The 22,134-nt window shown below is 48.6% G+C and overlaps 1 protein-coding gene across 4 annotated transcripts in view; it reads right to left on the bottom strand.

Moving 5' to 3' along the window:
* ZXDC (ZXD family zinc finger C) overlaps nucleotides 1–22,134 on the bottom strand; it is a 37,907-nt gene extending 15,773 nt beyond the window's left edge. The window contains exons 1-8 of one of the 4 annotated variants that reach the window (XM_053898464.1): nucleotides 21,102–22,134; nucleotides 18,432–18,584; nucleotides 18,255–18,333; nucleotides 17,204–17,334; nucleotides 11,914–12,084; nucleotides 8,115–8,305; nucleotides 6,399–6,461; nucleotides 5,656–5,740 (exon numbers count right to left, since the gene is read on the bottom strand). In XM_053898464.1, the coding sequence (XP_053754439.1) occupies nucleotides 5,656–5,740; nucleotides 6,399–6,461; nucleotides 8,115–8,305; nucleotides 11,914–12,084; nucleotides 17,204–17,334; nucleotides 18,255–18,333; nucleotides 18,432–18,584; nucleotides 21,102–22,071 (1,843 nt within the window). In that variant the 5' untranslated portion in view covers nucleotides 22,072–22,134. Of the gene's footprint in view, nucleotides 1–5,655; nucleotides 5,741–6,398; nucleotides 6,462–7,616; nucleotides 8,306–11,913; nucleotides 12,085–17,203; nucleotides 17,335–18,254; nucleotides 18,334–18,431; nucleotides 18,585–21,101 lie in introns of all 4 variants that reach the window. The other 3 variants (XM_019430976.2, XM_053898465.1, XM_019430978.2) reach the window with 3 other exon arrangements.

Here is a 22,134-nt window from a genome sequence, read left to right as displayed (position 1 = left end):
AATTGTGTTAAAGCCTGCAGGAAGAGTCTGCCTGACTGCTGTAAAGGCGGCTTTCTCTTGAGCACTCCACTGCTGTTAGCAAATCTTGATGGCTCCATCAAAACAGCTCCAGCATTTACCCACTTCTTCCTGCCAGCAGCCACCATCTGCCCTGCTGGGGACAGCAAGGAACCCCTACCTGCTCTCCTTGACCCTTGACCTTAGGGTTTACTTTCACCAGAGCAGCTGGAATGATCCTTTTAAAAATATGTCACTTTCAGAAGGCGCCTGGGTGGCTCAATCGGTTAAGCGTCTGACTTCAGCTCAGGTCATGATTTTACAGTTTGTGGGTTCGAGCCCCGCATCGGGCTCTGTGCTGACAGCTCCGAGCCTGGAGCTTACTTCACATTCTGTGTCTCCCTCTCTCTCTGCCCCTCCCCGTTTGCGCTCTATCTCAAATACAAACATTTAAATAAATGGTTTTTAATAAATAAATAAAAAGGTGTCACTTTTCTAATTATGTCTTCATGTTTCCCCATCCGACTGTGAGCAAAAGACAAAGTTCCAGCACAGCCCCAAGCAGCCTGGCCTCCCACCTGCTCTCTGATCACTTCCGAAAAGTGAGCCTCCTCAGAGGCCTTTCCACTGAGAGCACCCTCCAGCCTCAGGCTGGCAGGGGCTGTCCCTTTGTCCACATCTACCCACACGGCTATTTCCCTTCCTCCCCTCCATCAAGGGTCTCCTCCTCTGTTGAGGCCTCTGTCTACCCTATTTGAAAACTGCAAACCAACACAGACCCCTTTCCTTGTTTCATTCACATTTACCGTTTGAGTTACTGTTTTTGTTTATCCAAAACTCCCTTCAACTCCACCCCCACCCCCAACTCCCACATCAGAATGCACGCAGTGATGCCCATGTTATTCACCTGTCCCTGCATGGCAGGCACCAAGGACGTGTATCAAAAGGAAGGAGTCACCACATTTGAGAACATCATCTTTTCTCTGAATCAAGTTTTGTTGTCTTCTTCTCTTCCTCCTCCTTTATGTCCTGCCCACTCACAAGATTTCCCCCTGGTTGCTCTGGAATTTTTGTCACTACTGTGAATGTGGTATTTTCTCCACTGTATTTCCTAACTAGCCACATCGGACACTTCTCATCGTTACATGTTTATGTTATAAGCAGTTACTTACATGTCTTTAAACCAAAGAGTTTATTAAGTTTTCCTTTGTTTTCCAAGTAATTTTTACTTTCTATTCTACCCCACTATGGTCAAAAACATGTACTACCAAATTAGGTTCTTTCCCCTAAAGACTTTACGGCTTTCCTAACTTGTTCAGTTTAATTTTGATAAATATCCCATGGTTATGGAGTAGGACCTACGAAATCAACTTTATTAACCCCATTGTAAATATCTTTCATATCTGTATTGTTTTGTGCTTAATTTGCAAATAATGAGCTAAATTACCCATTTCCAATATTGGTAGGTTTTCATTTACCCAGTTCTAGATTTCCACCACTTTTTACTTTATCTTATTTGGTATTATAAGTTTCATATAAATATTCACATAATGGTTATTCATATAACCATTATATTCATATCTAAATATTCACAAAAATGTTATAAATCTTAGTCTTGCTGTTGATTACACATGTGAACAGCAGCCAACAAAAGGGAAAGTCTTCTCTACCCCAATTGCTTTGAATTCTACGCTTCTGATATTTATGATTAACCCCTGCTTTGTGATGGTTTTATCCGGTCTTAATTTTAAGCTTCCTAAATATTCCCATCCAGGGTGTGCCACCTCTAGACAACCCGTGATAGAGATTTTCGCCTTTTGACTCTGGTCAAAAAAAAGTTAGGGCAGTCACGTGCATTTACATTTTTACTGCCACACAGACACGGTTTTGCTGTTTACTGCCTCTTCTGTTAAGTGCTATACATTCTTTCCTTTCCCCAACCTCAGAGACCAGAAAAACACACATCCATTAGTAGTCCTGATGTCGGTTGCATTAAAAAAAAAGTTTGTTTTGCTATCAGCTTCAAGAATGAAAGTTTCTCTTTATTTTTTATATTTTTATATTTGGCAGGGGACCACAATACTAAAGATACAGAAAATGGCGCAATTTTACTTTCTGTACACAATAGCAACCCAATGGGAATAGTCTTGAATTTCAGACCCTATACCTTATTTTTCCAATCATTCAGATTGCACATTTTCTAAGAATCAATATGCACACTCTGCACTTAACTACACTGACAACGATGACCCCCAACGGTGTTTAAATGGCTTAACTCCACTGAGTCCTGTTTCCCTGCAACTTCTCTTAGACTTATTATTTTTTTGTTTCTTTATTTTTGAGAGACAGAGAGAGACAGAGCACGAGCAGAGGAGGGGCAGAGAGAGAGGGAGACACAGAATCTGACACAGATTCCAAGCTCTGAGCTGTCAGCACAGAGCCTGACAGAGGGCTCGAACTCACGGACCATGAGATCATGACCTAAGCCGAAGTTGGACGCCCAACCGACTGAGCCACCCAGGCACCCCACATCTCTTAGACTTATTACACAATAATCATTGAATCCTGAAAGCCAAAAAGCTCCCAAACCCACATTTCCCCCTCTAAATCTGGTGCCAAACAATTATTTAGTGGCTAACATCTGACATGAACTCACAGAAATATATTTAACTGAAAAGAGCTGACATATTAACTAGGCACGTTAAAAAATATAGAACAGATGTACCTTATTACCGTTTAAAAGGTAAAATATTCCAAGTCCAAACCTCAGCCAGCACAGGTTAACATACATGAAGATATTCCCTGGCCCTTTCTGCTGGGAAGGCCTAGGCACAATGACACCCAGGTAGCAATGAGCAACAACCACAAAGAGTGCCCTGACCTTGGTTTCTGAAACCATTTTCCAATAAAAGGAGAAGTGGCTGAAAACTGGGCTGGGGCAGGGAAAATACAAGACGGTGCCATAAGTTAGGGAAATGCCCCTGAAAAAAAAAAAAACAGGGCATGTTGAAACAGCACAAGAATCCTGGGGCACCTGGGCGGCTCAGTGGGTTAAGCGTCCGATTTCGGCTCAGGTCATGAACTCGCAGTTCGTGGATTCAAGCCCTGGTCGGGCTCTGTGCTGACAGCTTGGAGCCTGGAGCCTGGAGCCTGCTTTGGATTCTGTGCCTCCCTCTCTCTGCCCCCCTCAAAAATAAATAAAGATCACACTGTCTCTGTCTCACTCTCTCAAAAATAAAGATCAAAGAAAGAAAGAAAGAGAAAAAAAGAGAAAGAAAGAAAGAAAGAAAGAAAGAAAGAAAGAAAGAAAGAAAGAAAGAAAAAGAAAGGAAGGAAGGAAGGAAGGAAGGAAGGGCACAAGAATCCAACTGTAAGAGCTGCCAGGAGCCAGAGCTGGAGCAATCTGAGCAGCAAATAAATACTGATAATACTGATTATTGTCCAGTACTCCTCACAATAACCTAAAGGATAATAAACACTTCTGAGTCCACACTAATGTAACCAAAACATAAATGAGGGAGAAGAGACCGCTTTCCCTTAGAGAAGTACAGGGATGAGGGAGAAAGAAAATCACCACTAGAACACCACAGTATCAAAGTCCACCCTTAAGCGCTGAATGAGGGGAGGCTTAAGGAGAAACAGGATATTTGTATGAGCGCAGGAGCAGATTAACCTTGCCCAAGGACAAGTCTGGCCTTTGCCTCTCGATCCTGAAAAGAAATCGCAAGGTCCCTGGAAGGTCCAGCCTGGTAAGTGTGTCTACCTGGGAGCCCTCAGGCACTTCAGACAGTCTACCGATGTGATTTATGGTGGAGGTCTCGGGTCGCAGAGTCAGCTCAACCTTCGGAGGGGCTGGAGACTGTCAGCCACATGGACAGGCACCCATCTGTGCAATCGAGACACGATCAACGTGTGGATATGAAGGCCCAGGTGAGCTCCCCTGGTTGGCAATACTTTGTCACACAATGGGAGAAGTCAGCACTGTCTGCAAACAGGACAGACTGCCCACCAGAGGTCTGGGACCTCCAGAAGGAAGAACACCTAATCACTTGCAAGGGAGTTACGCCACCCGCCAACAACTGACCCACTGGATCAAAGCTCGATTAGATCCAGCCTCTAGATGGGATCACTGATTTATAGGAACCACAGAAGACAGAGGAACCGGTTAATCTCCAGCACAGTGGTACAACCAGCCAAATCTAGACTGGCCAACTCCGCGGGACAAACCACCCAGATTCTCCCACAAGCACACGGGACAAAAATGGAGGGAGAAACCTACAGATGACAAAGAACATTAAGAAACATATCAACCAATAGTAATATGAGGCTTACTTGGAATGCAATTCAAGCAAATAGCTGTAAAAATCATTTACAACGTTTGAGACAACTGAAAATTTGAACACTTGCTAAATATTAAGGAAATACTGTTAATTTTTAAAGAAGTGATAAATAACATCATATGGGTTTGCTTTTTAAGTGTCATTGTTTAAAAGATAATGTGGAACTATTTAAAAAATTAAAAATAAGTAAAACCACCTCTACAAATAAAAACAATTAAAAATAAAAGTACCTCCACAGATGCCACCCAAAAGCAATGCAGTCAATGTAACATGTACCATACACCTGAATGTTCAGTGTCCTTTGTCCTTCAAGTGGAGGTTACCGATCGGGTTAAACAGAGGCATCTGCTTCCCTTCACTGACTCTGCCTAGCAGGTGCTAGATTCTTTCACTCTATGGACGTCCTCTACCACCACATACTTTCTTCTATTATCTCTACAAGTGCCATGGGGACACTGTGTGACCGCTGTGGAGGTAACCCCTCCCCAGTCACAGGGAACAGGGCCATGAACAACATTCGCTGTAGGGCACTATCTGCTTTAAGAAAATGGATTAACAGAAAATAGGGAGTGATTTTAAAGAAGCCAAGATATTAAGAAAGATACAAACTGTACTGCTAACCCTACATACTCTTTGATATTCTTCAAATAAATTTTAGACAAAGAGACACATGAAACACTCGAAAAACGGTACTAGAAGTCGTCGCTGTTTCCTTTACAGAAGGATTTACCAGTTTCTTCATGCACGGCATCCCGCCATTCCATTCTCTAGACGGACAACAGACAGATGCACGAGGCCACAAATTAACAGGTCTTGTCTGGTCCACTCAAGTGTTTTTTAAAAATTCGACAAAGTTGCTGACATTTTAAAATTACAAGATTTTAACAGAACGCTGAACTACGCATCCACAATGCCACATGCCACCCAAGGGCTGGCTCCGCAAAACCCTGCTCCTGGGACAGCAGCAGCCCCGTCCCCAGGCTGTTCCCAATGCCACGGTCAGGGGCCAGTTGCCATCTGGCAGCAGGTTCCCACCTCTGCTCTTCTGACCCTTGGCCTGGCTGTTCTTTACCTTAGCGGCCTACTAGGCAACAGACACTGGCGTCTGCAACCGCTAACTCTCGCACAGCCTTTTCAGGTCAGCAAGACATCTCCAGATGGATGCTGGAAATTTTGCGGTATCTTCTGGAGTTCACATAAAGGGCATTTTGAACGTAAAAGTAACACAAAGAACACAGAAATGCCTATTCGTGTGTTTCTTCTCATTAAGGCCCAGGGTGACTCAGAGCCCTCACTCCCCCAGCACACACAGCCTCACCTGCGATGCTCCCAGCTCCTTTCTGCTTTTTTTTCTTGGCTAGTTGAATGGCTCGGGAATCAGTTCTTGCTGAGCCCCCACTTTCCTGGGACCAAAGAAAAGTGTGTCAGTCACTTGTTCCAAATGGCAAAAGAAGGGTAGCAAGGAAACTATGGAAATGTACTAAGTCTGCCTCCTGAACAGAGTAGAGTCCGATAATCTCTGAGGATCTCCAGCAAAGGTTCACCGAGAATCAAATGCTACATCCAATTACGGTGACAACTAAACAGAACGAGAGGTGGAACAATATACATGATTTTATTATCCAGAGAAGCAAAGTTTATTCCTCCAAAGTCTAAAACATATTAAAATATTTTACACAGAAACTGTTATAAAAGGAGTTACATACTTCTCTGCTGTCCGAAACAAATAACCAGCTTCCCTCGGTGGTTCAAGATTAATTAACTGCAGCACTTCTCAACATTTTCCAGAACATGCCACACGATACTTGTACGGCAGACCTAGGGAGGTCCTATTTCATATCCCCACTACAGAAGCCGCTCTGGTGGTGAGGCCTGACTCAAAAGTTATATACACCAAAACAGTAACTACATTACCGAATTCAGGAAGTTTACTGAGGGGGCCAAACAGTATTCAAATGGGACTTGGCTTCTATAAGTTTGTGAATGTGCTGATACGAAAAAGAGTTTAATACTTATCACTACAAGAAGAAAAAGAACAGCCCTCATCAGCTCGTGGCATACCTGTAACCCATTCACCACACACCATCTGTGCTCAGAGAATCGAGGCAGCCCAACGTCACACAGCTAGCGAGAAAATGAACAAGGAGTCAGGATCAAGGTCATGGCGGCTTCTCCTGCCTCCACCCACAGTTACAGCTCCGGAGATACCGTGGTACCAAGGATCTCCTATTTCCCAAGGCACCAAGGCCCTCTACACAGGCCTGGCCTCCCTACTGATCGCTGAGCCTTGGCCATCTCCCCTCCTGGCCCAGTCACCTGGTGGTTCAGCAACTGCTGTGGCCACTTAGGCAAAGGCTGGCAAGTATGGCCATGCCACCGCCAAGCAAGAGCCGTCAGAAAAGGTACGACTGACCGTGCTTCTCTCAGACTGAAAGGCTCCATGGTAGATGGGTTACCACATCCCTCACAATGGATTCTAATTCAAAGGATTTAATTTTTTTTTTTAAACTACGGTAAAATAGGATTTAACGTTTTCAACAACATAAGTATCACCACCAAATTTAACCCATGCCACAAAGAAACCTATTTGATCATTCCCATCTGAGACTGAGGAAAAAAAAGAGACTCTCCCAAGAATCTTTAATTAAATTATTTTAAATTAAATTATATTAAATGTATTAACTGACATAAATATAATTAAAAGTATATTAACTGTGGAGCCTCACAACTGGAGAGGTCCTCTTATAACCCTCCAGAAACAGAAGCTCACAAACCACTCCTTTTCTTTCTTGTTAATTCTAATTTTAAAAAAAATTTTCTCTTTTGCATGGTTTTAAAGTTTCCATTAAACCCGATGTCATGATTCCTCTTCCTCTGGCCGTTAGGAAGTCTAAGGACCTCTTATCCCACAGAAAGCACAAAGGCAAGACATTTCAACGTTACGAAATACCTCATTTTTTTTTCCAGAAAAGAAACATCATCACAGAATCACAAAACTCAAAAGGACCTTAGAAATCATCTAGCCAAACCCCCTCATTTGAGAAATAAATGAGAATTTAAGGTTCAGACAGGATAAGTGATTTCCTCAAGGTCATAAAAACTAGTCAGTTCCAGACTCAAGATCAGAATTCAGATTTCCAGACTTGTAGTCCAGGGCTCCGTCTCTTTTCGCAAACCAGTAAGAAATGTCTGCACACGAACGATTAATCCAGAACATCCTCAAGACTGAGTGTAAGAGAAGCGAGTTACGCAGTGGTGACTGAATAGAGCACTTCATACCAAATAGAAGCTGCCGGTCCCCGCACTGAGCCCCGTGTCTCTCTGAGGACTGTGCTTGTCCGCAGGGCTGCAGAACGCCGACCGGGGCGCCCCTCGGCTCCGTTCCTGCTGCCTGACGGTGTCGGGGCCAGGAGGCGAGTCCGGTTCCACTTTGATTGGCGCCAGCAGCTCCGGGCCACTGGTGCTTCCTGGTGGGGGGCTCGGAGAGGTCAATGTGGTGGTGTTGTCTGCTAAATTACCTCCTGAGGTCAAAGCCTGTGGGTCCTGACTCAAGTTCTTCACAGGCACCGCTACCAGACAGCCTAAGGCTCCTGCACTTACAGTCTGTACATCATCCATACTGAAGCTGCTCTGCTGAAGAACTGTGGCTGCTGTCCCAAGAACGAGAGGGCCGTCCAGGCTTGGAGGAATGTCACTGTGGGCCACCAACACCAGCGGGTCCATGGACCCCAAGGAACTATTATTAGCAGGGAGGGTCCCTCCAAGAGAGGAGCTCACCGAAGTAACGTCAATAGTCAAGATTCCAGAGTTCAGCGCCTCATCTGAGGCCCCCGCGGCACTCCCACCGTCCCCAGGTGCATCAGAGAAGAGGGCCGCCAGGTCTATGTTGTTGAGCTCACTTTGGCCCGGGCTGCCGAGTTCACTGTTGTGTGTAAGAGAACTCGGAGCTCCAAGCTGAGGGAAGAGATCTGAAAGAGAAACGAATACTCTGGTTGTTATATGCCCTTTAGGAGATCATGAAGTTCTTTCTGAGCTTTGGATGTCATGCTAGCAAGCGACCCATCAAGGTAACACGTACACTTCCTGCACCTGCTGCCTGATGCATCGAAGGTGGCCACACACCAAAGAAAGGCACTGCTTGATAACCTTATCAGGCTTTTTACATACATTGTCTCAAATCCTTAAACCAACAGGGATTTCTGCAACCGGAAATAACTTGAGAGTCTACGTAATGTTTCGCGAAGTCACATCAACTGGTGACAGGAAGTGGCAAGACTTGAATTCACATCTTTCTGGCTTCAAACCCAATGCTCTTTCTGCTACACAACATGAACTGCCCTCAAGAGGACTGTAAAACCTTCCACGGAACACAAATCTTCAGAAGTCCACGGAACACAAATCTTCAGAAGTCAAACATAAGCTGAACTCTGGCTCTGAGGTATTTTTGGAATCAGCTTGTGTCAGCTCATGTCTCATCAAAATCTAGCTACCACTCCAAAACAAATTGGAGTCATCGGAGGGTGATCAGAGGGAATAAAAACTGTTCTGCCTGGAGTGCTCTGGGATCAAGGCCCTGGCTCAAGGCCCCAGCTCTAGGGACTGCAGAGAACTTAGACATCAGCCACAGGGCACCCAGGAGCTACATTCCCTCCATGGGGCCTCTCCTGATGGGCTCCCCTCCTCCCCACCACCACTGTATTTCCAACCTCTATCACTCCTACCTCCCCCTAGGCCATGATCACCTGGAGGTGGGGAGTCTATCTGACCCACACGGTCCCTTCAGCACCAGGCACTGGTGCCTGGCTCCTAAATAGCATTTAATGATTATAGCAAAAATAAATCTAATAAATCCCTCTTGAGTCTTAAGTGTTCATTCAGTCTCAGTTGTTGGTCATATCACTCTTTAAATATTTGAATCTTTGTCATTCAATTAAACACTTTAAACACACTTCCCTTGGAGGAATAATGAACATTAAGTATATTTTTAAAATATTTCGAGGAACACTCAAAGCAGGGATTTATACACCACTACACCCAATCAATCACCCCAAATCCTAGGACTCTTCAAGCACCAAGCAAACACAAAATATTGGGAGCACAAAATATTTGGGAGCCAAACAGGGCCTTGAAATTATTCCTTCCCAAGAAACTTCTACCTGAAGCTTCTAGAACGTGCCAGTGCCTGGCAAGAGGGAAAAGGCTCTCTCAGTTCTCTGGCTCTATTCCGCCTACACCAACTGTTAGCTAATCCCAAACTCCTACTTTCCAGTTGTGCACACCAGCTCCAAGAGCCTATTAGAGTTCCAACACAAATCTATGAAGAAAATCCGCTACAGAGAAATAAATTAATAACCAAATTCTGAATATATCTTCTTTAGGTGTCACACTACTTCAAAATTTAAAAACAGTATTAAGGGGTGCCTGGGTGGCTCAGTCGTTGCGCGTCTGACTCTTGGTTTCGGCTCAGGTCATGATCTCACGGTTCATGGGATCAAGTCCCGTGCTGGACTCCTCTAACAACTCAGAGCCTGCTTGGGATCCTCTCTCTCCGCCCCTGCCACGCACACATGCACACACGTGCACGCTCTCTTTCAAAATGAATAAACTTAAAAAAAAAAATCGCAGTGCAAACAGAGACCAATTTGCTCATAAATTTCCTATTTAGCATGACATTAATTCCATAGGTATTTACTGGACACCTATTATTGCGAGGCCCAGATATTCAGAAATCATTAAACATTAATTACTACAGCTTCTGGCCCAAGGTTACAATCGTGACCTCGCTCCACCAACTCTCTTTGACCTTAGACAAGTCCTTCTCCTTTCCACCTCAGCTTCATCAGTGACAGGGCCGTGAGGACGCTCTGGCCCCAGAAGCACCACGAGGGGAACTCCCACAGTCAGCCCAGGGCCTGGCAGAGCCCCTAGCAGTATATATCCACAACAACGGACGTTCCCGAGCACGTTTCTCACGGGGCTAGCACTGGGACACTACCTAGTTATCCACCCCTGACTATGGCAGGGAATAACAACACCCAGGTCAATGTCATATTATAAATTCAGAGCCCAGGAAACACAGGCACTACAGAAGCAGCTGAGAGGCTCTCATATCCAGACAGAGACTAAGGAAGCTCATCTGAAATAAACAATGCCATCACTGACTTGAATGAGCCAAGCCAGGAAAGTGGAAAGAACAGGAGCAAAGCAGAGGCCTGGGTGCACAGCATCCCATAGCACCTGCTCAGAACTGGGAGTGGTGAGGGGTAAGTTTCGTAGACAGAGGGAGGAACCCAACCACTGAAGGCCTCTCAACACCAGCCTAAGGCTCTTGACTGGACTCTGTGTGTTGAGGTGCCAGTCCCTGACAGGAGCCCTCAGAACACCTAGAGGCTAGAAGGGCAGATTCTTCAAATACAAAGCTAAATGGCAACTGCTGTTAGGGCCACAGGAGTGAAGTGACCGCATATCAACAGGATGGAAAGAAGCAGAAGAAGGACGTTTCCCTCAGAGAACTACTCAAATTCTCTTCCGTGCTTGAAAGATGAGGAAACGGGGGACTGCAGACCTGTGCCCTGCCCTGGATCACACAGCTAGGAAGCGGCTGTGCCCCAAGGCTGGTGTTGCCTGTTGCACAGATGGCAGGGAGCGGGGCCCAGTTAGCAGCACACTCAAATGACCTGAAGGCCAGCCAGGACTTCACCAAACAGGCCCCGTCGGGAGAGCAGGCTGGTGCCAGTGGTCTGGGGCAGCGGCAGTGCAGTGGCCCAGACCTCACAACATCCTGCCCACAGGGCTGTGCACGCAGCCTCTACAGGCAGCCTGTCAGTCCCACGCCACCATGTAGCCAGAGAACCAGGCCCTCACATCCCCGGAATCCCCACTCCAGGCTACTACTGTGGTTCCCTCTCTGCTTTCCCTTCCCCAGACCCTCAAGCCAACTACCCCCACCCCCTGCGCCTCCCAGCCCCACCACAATGTGAAACACAACTCTGTCTGGTCTTCGAGGACTGTCCTCACCTCGGTGCTGGGAGGGAGAGGAGACAGAAGGGAAGTACCCAGAGACCACAATGGGACAGAGAAAGAGGCGTGAAAAAGACAAATGGGGGAGAGGCACACTCAGAATTCAGGACAGAGATCACAGAGCGAGACAGATTTAGGAGACACATATTAGGAAAAGCCAACCAAGTGGAAGACTGATAGGTAGGTAGAGAGACAGACAGCTACCTAGCTATACACACACACACACACACACACACACACACACACACACACACACACACACACACATATATATGTAAATAAATAGTGGAGGACTGAATACTCCTCAAAAGAAGCACTTCAGACACAAGGGAAGGAATAGAGGGTCAGAGGCAAGAAGCGGCAGGAGAACCCAAAAGATGCCACCAGACTTGGCAGTGTGGTCCACAGGCTGGTAAGGCTTCACTGTGTTCGCCTTAGTGACTTCTGACCACCTCTGAAAGGAGGAGAGGAAGGAAGGACGTGCGTTTGCTTCTCTGACACACATCGAGCTTACACATCTGTGCAGCACTCTGGGAGGGAAGTAAACCGAGCAGACCTGGGCGCTGGCTGTGCTGTCGGACCACATGAGCCTTCATGCTGTGCTTGGAGGTGAAGAGTCTGTTACAGCTGGAGACCGGGCAACGGCTTTTTGGAGCACCCACGTCCTGCAGGTGTTTCTTGGAGTGAATGTAGAGGCTGCTACGAGCAGAGAACCTGGCACAGCACCCTGGAACAAAAAGAACAATAAGCAATAAACCTAAGGATTCCCAAGGAACTAGTGGTTTCCTTTCTTCCCATCAGAATCGTAAGACAGTACATGTCTGTGCTCTGACCTCTGGCAAGGGACAGACACAATATCCTTTGGGGGTATCACAAATGTAGGGGCCAAAGCTAACTGCCCCCAAGCCCACCACTTTGGCATGCAGATTATGCCAGCTGGAAACAATCAAGGCCTAAAAGACTCAAGAATAAACTGTGACACCCCTCCTCCCGAATGCCTAAAACAACTTAGATGGAGGACCTGCTCCAAGAAAAAAGCTATCACCATAGATAACTACGTTATGACACTAACGAGGTATGGTGGACAGGGAAGGCCTAGCAAGGCCTATTTGATCAAAGTCCTCTCTGTGTCCCATTGTCATCCATGGACCCAGTAAACATTTGTTCCCCAAACATTCACTCTTTTCATCTTGTGAATTGCTTTTCTTCCCTTTGAAAATCCCAGATCCCAACCCCCACCTCTTTCTAGCTCAGGATAACATATATACCTCATTTTGCCTGTACCTGGAATCTCACGTCTGTGTGAGTTTCCCATATATATGAAATTAAATTTTATTTCCTATTAATCTGTCTCCTGTCAATTTAACTTAGTCCAGCTAGAACCACTTGGAGAGGGCAGAAAAAAATTCTTCCTCCCCAATACAAAGGAATTAAATTTGAAAGCAAACTGGATTTAAAAGGAGATATAAAATTCCCCTGCATAGAAGACACATAACCTTGGACTAGTTAACTCTGAGCCTGTTTCTTCACCCATTACACGGTGCTGCTGTAAAAAGTCAGTCAAATTAAGTGCTAAACAACCCCTTCAAAATTCAATTGCTAAAAATGTATACCAATCATCTACACTTAGCTACCACTATAAAAACCATAACCCTAGAACATTTAAGAGTTGGAAACTACCTCAACAGATCACCGAAGCCAACTCCTCTCATTTTACCACTGAGAAACTGATGCCCAAAGGGACCCAGCAAATGACCCTAAATCGGGTGTACAAGTGGAGCCTGCAGGTGGCATCACCTTGCTGGCTGTTCGACAGCTTAGCCGGAGTCAACAAGACCACAGACCTGTGCACACATCGGAAGGTGAACAAGACAAATTCAAAAACTCCCCACTTTCCTCTTGCCCTGATCCCCCACTGCTGGAGCTCTGCACCACAGGGACACAGAGAGGGCAAGCAGGGTTCTTGGCAGCTACAAGCTTGTGACCTACAAGCACATGACCAACCAGCTGTCCTGACAAAGGGGAAAAATAAAACCAGTGCGAGTGCCATGAAGTGTTCTGGAAGCAGAAGAAAGAGCGCACCTCCTGAGGCGACAGAAAAGGTCTCAAGAGGCAAGAAGCATCTGAGGTGACTGGGTCCTGACATGGAGTCAGGGCTGCACAGCAGAGCAGGAGGGGCGTGCAGGCCAAGGAGCTGCCTTCTAAGGTGTGGAGGCCACAACAGGGCAGCAGGGTGGGCAGGGCCTGGACTCTGGAGCCCAACTCTAGTTCAGCCCCTACTGGCCACGCCTCATTTCTTCTTTCCAGGTCTCCTTTTCCTTTCAGGTGGGAATGACAACCCGCCGCACAGGGTTATAAAGACAACGTGAAAACGTTCCAAGCTACAGAGTGTTCGCGCAGTGCCCAAGAAAATGGAAAGCGCATCAATGCACTGTGGCACCGTCTTGGAATGGCGAGGTGGAAATGCTGGAGTCTGGGACCCGTGGGAGGCCTATTTCAGGAAAAGAGGCTATGAGGATAGGATACGGCCAGATGACGAAAGGCTCTGGCTGCCTCTGAGAGGAGTTTTGAACTTATTTCATTTTCAAATGCAGCTTCAAGCCTGTTTCCAGGTCAGGCTCCTAAGAGAACATTTGGAAAACACAAGAGAGAACAGACGCCTCCAGTCCCAGGTGCACCGTCTGTGCTTTGCTCCACACAGTGCCCAGGAGGGACGCCTCAGCCCCTTTTCCAGCTGGGACCCCTCAGCACAGACTTACAAAGGAAGATCGCAGAGCAGAGGTGCCAAAAACACTTCTTACTAAACTGCTTTGCCAAGGACGGGGCAACCACAACAAGGATGTCTGTCACACTCTTGCCACAGTGGTTTCGACTTTTTAAAATATTTGCTAATTAAATAGGGAACCAAATACATTTCATTTTAATTTGTACATCCTTTGATGACCAGGAATATGACCATTTTTTCCATGTGTGTTAAAGGCGGTCTTTTTCTTTTAATGTTTGATAATCACCTTTTTTGTTTAAGATGATGCATTTAAGACTGTATTTTTTTAAAGTAATTTCTACACTCAACGTGGGACTCAAACTCACAACCCCAAGATCAAAAGAGTCGCACACTCCACCGACTGAGCCAGCCAGGCGCCCCATGGCTGTCTTTTCGTAACTGCAACATCACCTGTTGAGATGCGTACCCATTCTTCAAAATCAAAGTCATCAATGCTCGGCACCCCACATTTATAGCAAGTTACACCCCCGCCCCGAGGAGGGGCAGAGGCAGCCCGTCAATGACAAACGCCAAGGGAATGTCCTCAGCTTGAATTCATCACTTACATAAGGACCACACATTCCAACCTCGACTCGGTGCACATAGTGACACACCATACTAGACACGCCCCAACACACACACACACACACACACACACACACACACAGTCCTCATTCCACCACCTTGTCCTCCCTCAACACACTCACTGCTGTGTGGCCCTACCCTCTCCATCTCCTCCAGTTACTACAAAAAGATGGGTGGTAGTTGTTTTTTGACTTTTTGTTATGAAACAGTTCAAACAAAGCAGGAAAAATGGTCTAATCACCCAGACTTAAGAATCACCAACTTTTCCTTAAAAAAAAAAAAGTTATCAACTCTCAGCCAACCCAAAAGAGTTCTAGGATCCTTTGCCAAGGCTCCAGCCTTTACCTCCACTCCCTCGAGAAGCACGCTCTTTGACCAAGCACCACTCGATCTCCCCACCCGCACCCGCCTCTACCAGCTCAACGCCCAGACATGCCCACAGCCCCCAAGGATACAAATACAGAAAGGCAGAAGCCACCCCTCCTCTGTAGCCAGCCACCACCCCTTCCTCTTTCCCTCAGTCACCTCCAGGAGAGGGGTCGGCACAAGCCACCCCCCCCACCCCCCCGCCTCACCAGAGCTCACCGCTCAGGGCACTAGAGCGGGGCTCTGCCCGAGTCACTCCACTGAACCTCGACCCTCCCCCTGCGGGACCCCGCTGACCCTACCGGAGGAGCCCCTGGTTCCTCACCGCCCTGCCGCACTACCTCAGCGCCCAACCCCTCTCCTTCCCCGCACATCCTCCTCTACTGGCTTCAGTGCCACCAACGCTCCCACTTTCCCCATTCCTTCCTAGGACCCTCCTAGGACTCCCCTTCTACTTTCCCACCGGCAGGAGTGGCGGTCCCCAGGGTTTTGTGCTAGGCCTTCTTTTTCATTTAATAGCATTTAATTTCATTTAATGGTAACAACGGCAGTAGGTGACATCTGTGGTTTTTTCTATATGCCTCCATTCAACCTGCTACCTATAGAGCCCTCTCGTAAGCACCCTGTGTGGGTTTATGACCACTTCAAAGATGAGAAGAGGCACAGTGCCCTCACGCTGCTTGCCGGAGGTTACAGAGCCACTTACGTGGCAGGCTCGAGGCTGGAGTCCAGGATGCGTGGCTCCGGCACTCAGGCCTTCAATCGCGCCACACCACACCGCCTCTTTTCAGAGCACACCTCTCTTCGAGCGCCACATCCACTTCTGCGGCTTAAATCATCACCACGTGCTGCCTGCCTCACCCCCGGCCCACCTCCTCACCGAACCCCGAAAGCAGTGCATCCCTGCCATCGGAATGTGGAAAGCCTGTGGGCACCTAAAATGCAGCCCGTCCTCTTCCTTCAACCACCAGCCTGTGTGCCCACCTCAAGTGAGATACGCCCATATCCACCACCCAGCACTGCTGGTGCATGAACTTCTCTCTCTCTCTCTCTCTCTCACTTGCTCGCTCGCTGGTGCCTTCTCGCCCTTCCCACCGCTAAGCTCCAGTACGGGTGCTGGCCGTCTCCCCAGGAAACCGGACCCAGCCTAAGCTCAAACAAGGGTCCCACCACTCCCCTGCCCCGAGCACTCAGACTGCTGCTCTGGGAGACTGCCTCGCAATGGCCTCCCTGCCTCCTCCACTGCACTCCACCCCCCCACCCCCCCCAACCCCCGCTGCCCCGGGCTAGCTCTGCCTCATTCTTTGGCTGACTGGGAGGCCACTCCCATGCCCCCGTGCTCCAGGAACAGTCCGGGTGACCTCTGTCCCCACAGCACCCTGCACATTATTGGCCTACCTGGAGCGCCCCAACTGGAGCTCTGACAACAGGAGGAACCGTGTCTTGATTATGTTTAATCAACACATTATCTTCGTGACATTCTAGCAATTGGTCTCAGTTTCACACCGGTCTTTATTATCCACTTTCCAGATTAAGGAAACTGAGGCCCAGAGAAGCCGGCCTGAGATCTCCAACCAACGGGTGAGGGCCAAAATCAAGATTCACAACCACATGCTGACCCACTCTGCCATCCCGGCGCCTCTGCGGCACCTACAGCAGGGCCAGGACGGACAAGCCACAGAGCTGACTTCTGGCCAACGAATCATGCCTTCAGTGTTTCAGAGAAAAAAAATTCCCAGTACGTTTTTTTAAAAAGCCAGCCTGACTACTGCCGTCCATGTGGCTACCATTTACTGAGTCCGTGACAGGTACCAGATGCCAAAACAGGCATTTTCACACGTTCTTTCCCCTGATCCTCACAACCGCCAAATTAAACAGGTAATAACTAGAGCCACGGATCTCGTGAGTGCACTTCAGAGCCAGGAATCAACCCCGGTCTGATTCTGAAGTCTGTTCACTACACTGCTCCCAAGGTAAGACAACGAACTAAAAACCAGCCAATTAAACCCAATGCTGCAACTTGTGCTCAGCTTGTCGTTATGTAAATAAAACTTACCTTGGAACAACTTAAACTTACAACAACGTGGACGTGTGCTAGTTTAGAGCTCAAAGGAATGTGTTAAAAATCTACCTTCCACAGGACACTCGAACGGCTTTGTGCCCAGGTGGGTGATGCTATGGCCTTTCAGGTGCTCTGCTCTCGTGAAGGACTTCCCACAGCCTTCCACGGGACAGGTAAACCTCCGATCATCATCGTGTTTCCTGGGAGAGCAAAGAAACAGGAACGGTGATTACGCACACCACCCGGAGACACCAGGCCTCAAGAGGGGATTCTTTGTTTAAAATCCCGCAAATTACAAACTCTCAGCATTTAAAGAAAATGATCAGTACATTTCAGAAAATCTTAATTCTCTCTAGCCCTTATGGGCAGGTTTGCAATTTAGCTACCCTGTAATTAGAAATTCTACTTTAATGACAAGGCTGACTTGAGAGTCAGACACAACAATTAGTGCTGCTTCCATCGGAACAGCTGGGTCCCAAATGTATTGACGAAGCTACTTCTGACAGTTAGAGATTCTGGTAACAAACAAGGTTTCCAAGCTATGGAGGGCAAAGAGAAGCGTGCACAGAAAATCAACTGCAATCCTCAAGTCCTTGCATAAACACCACCCTTTCCTGAGTAACGTTTTTACAGTAAACCCCTCAATCCCCAGCTGTGCAAACCACTCAACCTCTCTGTGCCCCAATGCAAAACAGCGAGAAGAACATCAAGGCCAGAGTTGCTGTGAAGGTTAAATGATATCTCGTTTACGTGAAGTGCCGACCAGTACCTGCACACAGGTGAAGCCTCCAGGGTCGTCGTCATCACCACGGAAAGTTTGTAATGACATAAGGAAAGGTTCTTCCACAGTGTTAACTTTTTTAAAAATATTAGCTTGTATATAAAGTACACAAATTACATTCAAAAACAAGTATGCATAAAAAACCTGACACTAGGTGATCAGGTTCTGAGTGGTTTTCTTCTCACAGCTCTCTGAATTTACCAAATTATCTACAACGGGCTCCTTTTCTTGTAACTTAAAAAAAACCTCAACAGATACATGTCATCCACAGGCTTCTGCTGCGGACAAACAACAAATTCATTTCCCATACTGGTAACTGAACCGAAATGTAAAGAGTACCTTTTGTGCCGTAGGAGTTTAGACATGCTGGTGAAGGTCCAGCCGCAACTGTCAGAGTCGCAAATAAAAGGTCTTTCGCCTTGGAAAAGACAAAAATTACACCTCATCACCATAAATGCAAGCTACCACAATGACAAACTGTGGGTGCAAACGATGTTGCATTCTCTAGCTCATTACCTGTATGACTTCTCAGGTGAATTTTCAGGCGACAGGCTTTGTCATATTGTTTGCTGCATCCAGGAAAGGAGCAAGAAAAGAGTTCTTGTTCCCTGAAGTGGGCTCGGTTATGGGAAAACAGAGCACTCACTGTGATGAATGTCTTCTCACAGCCTGAACAAAGAAAACACAAACGCTGCTCACTGGTGTGACAAAAATCACATAACACGGCTAACCTAGCCACCACTCCAGGACACCGTGAAGCAAACAAGGAAGAAAATGAGTCAGAAGCGCCTCCAGAAAGTTACAACCATTGTTATAACCGCTGACATCTGGCTTTGTAAAGGCAGCCGATAGGCACACGCAGGCCACCTGTTGTCATCTGACTTCAATATGAAGCCACCAATCAAGGGAGCTCCAATCACAGCAATGTGCTCCCAGTTCCACAGCACAGATCTTGCTTACATTCTGTGAACTCAAATGTCAGGGCTGCCTATGCGAGACCAAAGAAAACCCAATGAAAGAGATCAGATGCTAAGGAACAAGGATTTTGTCTGGCAGGGGTTGCACTTGGAAGGACCACAAACCATTGTTATGTCTGAGACTTTTTCACCCCTTGGGGGTGATGCACTGTCCTATACACACTCTCTGTGTCCTCTATGCATCCTCTGTAACCGGCAGCATCCCTCTGTCACCAGGTTTCTTTTTTTTCCTTTTGCCTGTTTCCCCAGGGTACCCTGCTGTCAAAGGAGGCTACCAGGGTCATCTTCACTCCCCTAGCTTTTTCCTTCACCTCTATCGCCAACCCCAGTGGAGCCACCAGAAAGGAGCCTACTTCAGCAATTCACAGACTTTCCACATCGAAAGCTCTCCTTTAACAAAAAGGTTCAGTGCTCAAATGGAGTAGAAAATACCAGGTTGTAAGATGCTTCCCAGGTATCTTTGTTGCAGCTCTTCTCAGAGCCTTTAACATGCTACCATCGTGCCTGTAAACCACTAAGCAGATACACGCTGTGCATCATCACCGCATCAAAGCACTAGCCCAAGGAACCCTACTTTCCCTAGCAATGCTTAATTGGGAAGTGCTCATCTTCCTAAACGCCCTAAAATCCTCCTCCTCTTTAGCATAAATCTGCCCTCCCTCCCCACTCCCACCCATTCCCTATTTTGGGCTTGGATGTATTTTCATACACTCCAACAGGTAAATCTCTCAGCCCTTAGCAAGATTCACCCACCCTGCAATCAACAACTAAGGCCTATGATCCTCCCTCTGAAATCTTTCCTACATGGAACTCAGGCCTAGAACATTTAACGGGGCTTCACTGGTCCCTCTCCTGACCCCACCCGTCTTAAAACACCCCACTGATCATCCAACTCAAAACTTTCGGGGGGACTTCATACCCGAAAGCAAGCTACAGCCCTGATCTTCCTGGTATTATACGTGGAACGACACGCTTGGTGCATTTCACTAGGGAGCAGACTATAAGCCATCATCAGATTCACGGTATGTAACTGAGAAAGGTTCTGAAACGGTGCTCTAAACTCATATTCTCCACAAAGAGGATGCACAAGACAGTCTACAAGCATGTGGGAAGAAAACAGAAGAATCTATTAACATGTGTTTTTCATTTCACCCTTTAAAAATCTCTACATATGAGTGTATTTTTTACAACATGCACATTACTAGGAGAGCGCTGCATGTATGTAATACATCAGTAACACGCTGGGTGTGTGCTAGGCATATAGTTGAGTTTTTGTTTTGATGAACAGGAAGTGGAAGGCCCCCCTCGCTCTACGGGCCCTCCCACACCCTTCCAACTTCATTCCCCACCCCACACCACCACCACAGCCCATATTCCCTGCCTTGGCTTGGCAGTGTCACTTCCCCCCCAAGTCAATTCCTTCCCAGGCTGGAATTTTCTCTTCCTCCTGGGGAGGCACATTCTTCCCCTTAGAGCACCTGAAGCTGCCAATCCTGGTGGAGTTTACTCTTGTGGAGCCTGCATTCCCTCTCACTGCAGACAACGAAAGAGGAGAAAACCCTCCACTGGATTTTACCTACACTGCTGGGCCTCGGACTCTTCATCTGTGAAACGAGGATAATTTTTAGGACTTCCCCAAACTGAAGTCCAAAGGAAATAAAAGCAGAAAAGCCACCAAAAGCACAATGCACCACACCTGTGACCATCCCCTCAGGCCTCAGGGCCTTAGGATGTGGCATCTGGCCAGATTCATCTGTGTTCCTCCCACACTGGTGCGTGCCAGCAGAAATATCTGATAACTGACCATTTCTAACCGATGAAAGCCCGAAGAACACAAACACCTGACTCATAAGACAAATCTCTGCGAAGATGCTTTATCACTTTCATTAACCTGAAGCACTTTAAGAGAGAGACCTGTTGCCTCCACCGCGGGGAAGGAAGGCTGTAATGATTTGTTACTACCTTGCTGTTGAAATCCCCGCAGCAATGCAGGGTTGAGATATCTAAGCGAATCACCTGGAAAGAACTGGAACACAGACACCAGAGTGCTCCGTTCCCGCCCCTCACTCTAGGCCCACGGAATTTAAATCCTGCCCAAGTGAGCAGCAGAAGGCAGGGCGACGCCGCACCCACTGTGAGCGACTGAATTTGGCCCTGGGGCCCTGGGAGCCCCCCGAAGCCCGCCCGCAGGCCCGTGGCGCGCGGTTACCGGGAAAGTCACACTTGTAGGGCCGCTCGGGCTCGAAGTGGCTGCGCTGGTGGGAGCTGAGTTTGGCGTGCGTGGGGAAGCGTTCGGAGCACACCTCGCACTTGAACAAGTTCTCCTGCTCGTGGCCCTTCATGTGCGCCTTGAGATTGTACACTGTGGTGAACTTCTTGCCGCAGCCGCCCACGGGGCAGCCGAAGGGCCGCAGCTTGTCGTGCGACTGCAGGTGCCGCTTGAGCTTGTAAGAGGTGGTAAAGGCCCAGCCGCAGCCGTCCAGGGGGCACTTGAAGGGCCGCCGGCCCTGGCTGCTGCCGTGCGTGAGCAGGTGCACCTTGAGCTGGTGCTTCTTGGCGAAGGAGAGCGCGCACTGCGGCTCCGGGCAGCGGTAGCCGGGGGCGCCGGAGCCCGGGCCCGGGGGACCGCGGCGGCCCTCCGCCGGGCTCGCGGCCTCCTCCCCCGGAGGCGCGGGCGGGCCCCGGGGCGGCTGGTCGGACGGCGGAGGCGCGGCAGCCAGCGTGAAGACGCCGTGATCGAAACGCACCAGCAGGTCCTGGCTGTTGATGGTGACGGTGCCCGCGAGGCCCGCTCCGGGCCCGGGGGCGGCGGCCGCGCCGCTGGGGCCCTGCTGGGGACGGCCGGCCGGGCTCGCGCCCGCGCTGGGCCCGACCTCCCGCCGCCCGGGCGCCTCGGCCGCGGCGCCGCGCGCCACTTCCAGCAGCACCACGAAGGAGTCGCTGCCATCCTCGGGGGGCGGGGGACTCGGCCCCGGGCCCTCCGACGCCGCCCGGGCCTCCCCGCACAGCGGCCCCGGCCCGCCATCTTCAGGGCCCCGCAGCAGCAGCAGACGGCGGCGCGCGGGGCCAGGGCTGGGCGGCGGCCCCGGGCCTCGGCGGAGCCGGCCGGGACCGCCGGCGCCGCCGCCATGTTGGGCTCCGCGCGCGGTCGGGGCGGCGAGCAGCTTCGGGAGGTCCATCTTGGGCCCAGCCGCGGCGTCGCAGCCGCCGCCTCGGAGGAAGCGCGGTCCGCCCCGCCCAGC

This window comes from Panthera pardus, unplaced genomic scaffold (genome assembly GCF_024362965.1).
Source record: "Panthera pardus isolate Hobbes unplaced genomic scaffold, ASM2436296v1 HiC_scaffold_8, whole genome shotgun sequence".
NCBI lineage: Eukaryota > Metazoa > Chordata > Mammalia > Carnivora > Felidae > Panthera > Panthera pardus.
The sequence above is the reverse complement of the archived record's forward strand: the minus strand, read 5'-3'. Positions and strand labels throughout refer to the sequence as shown.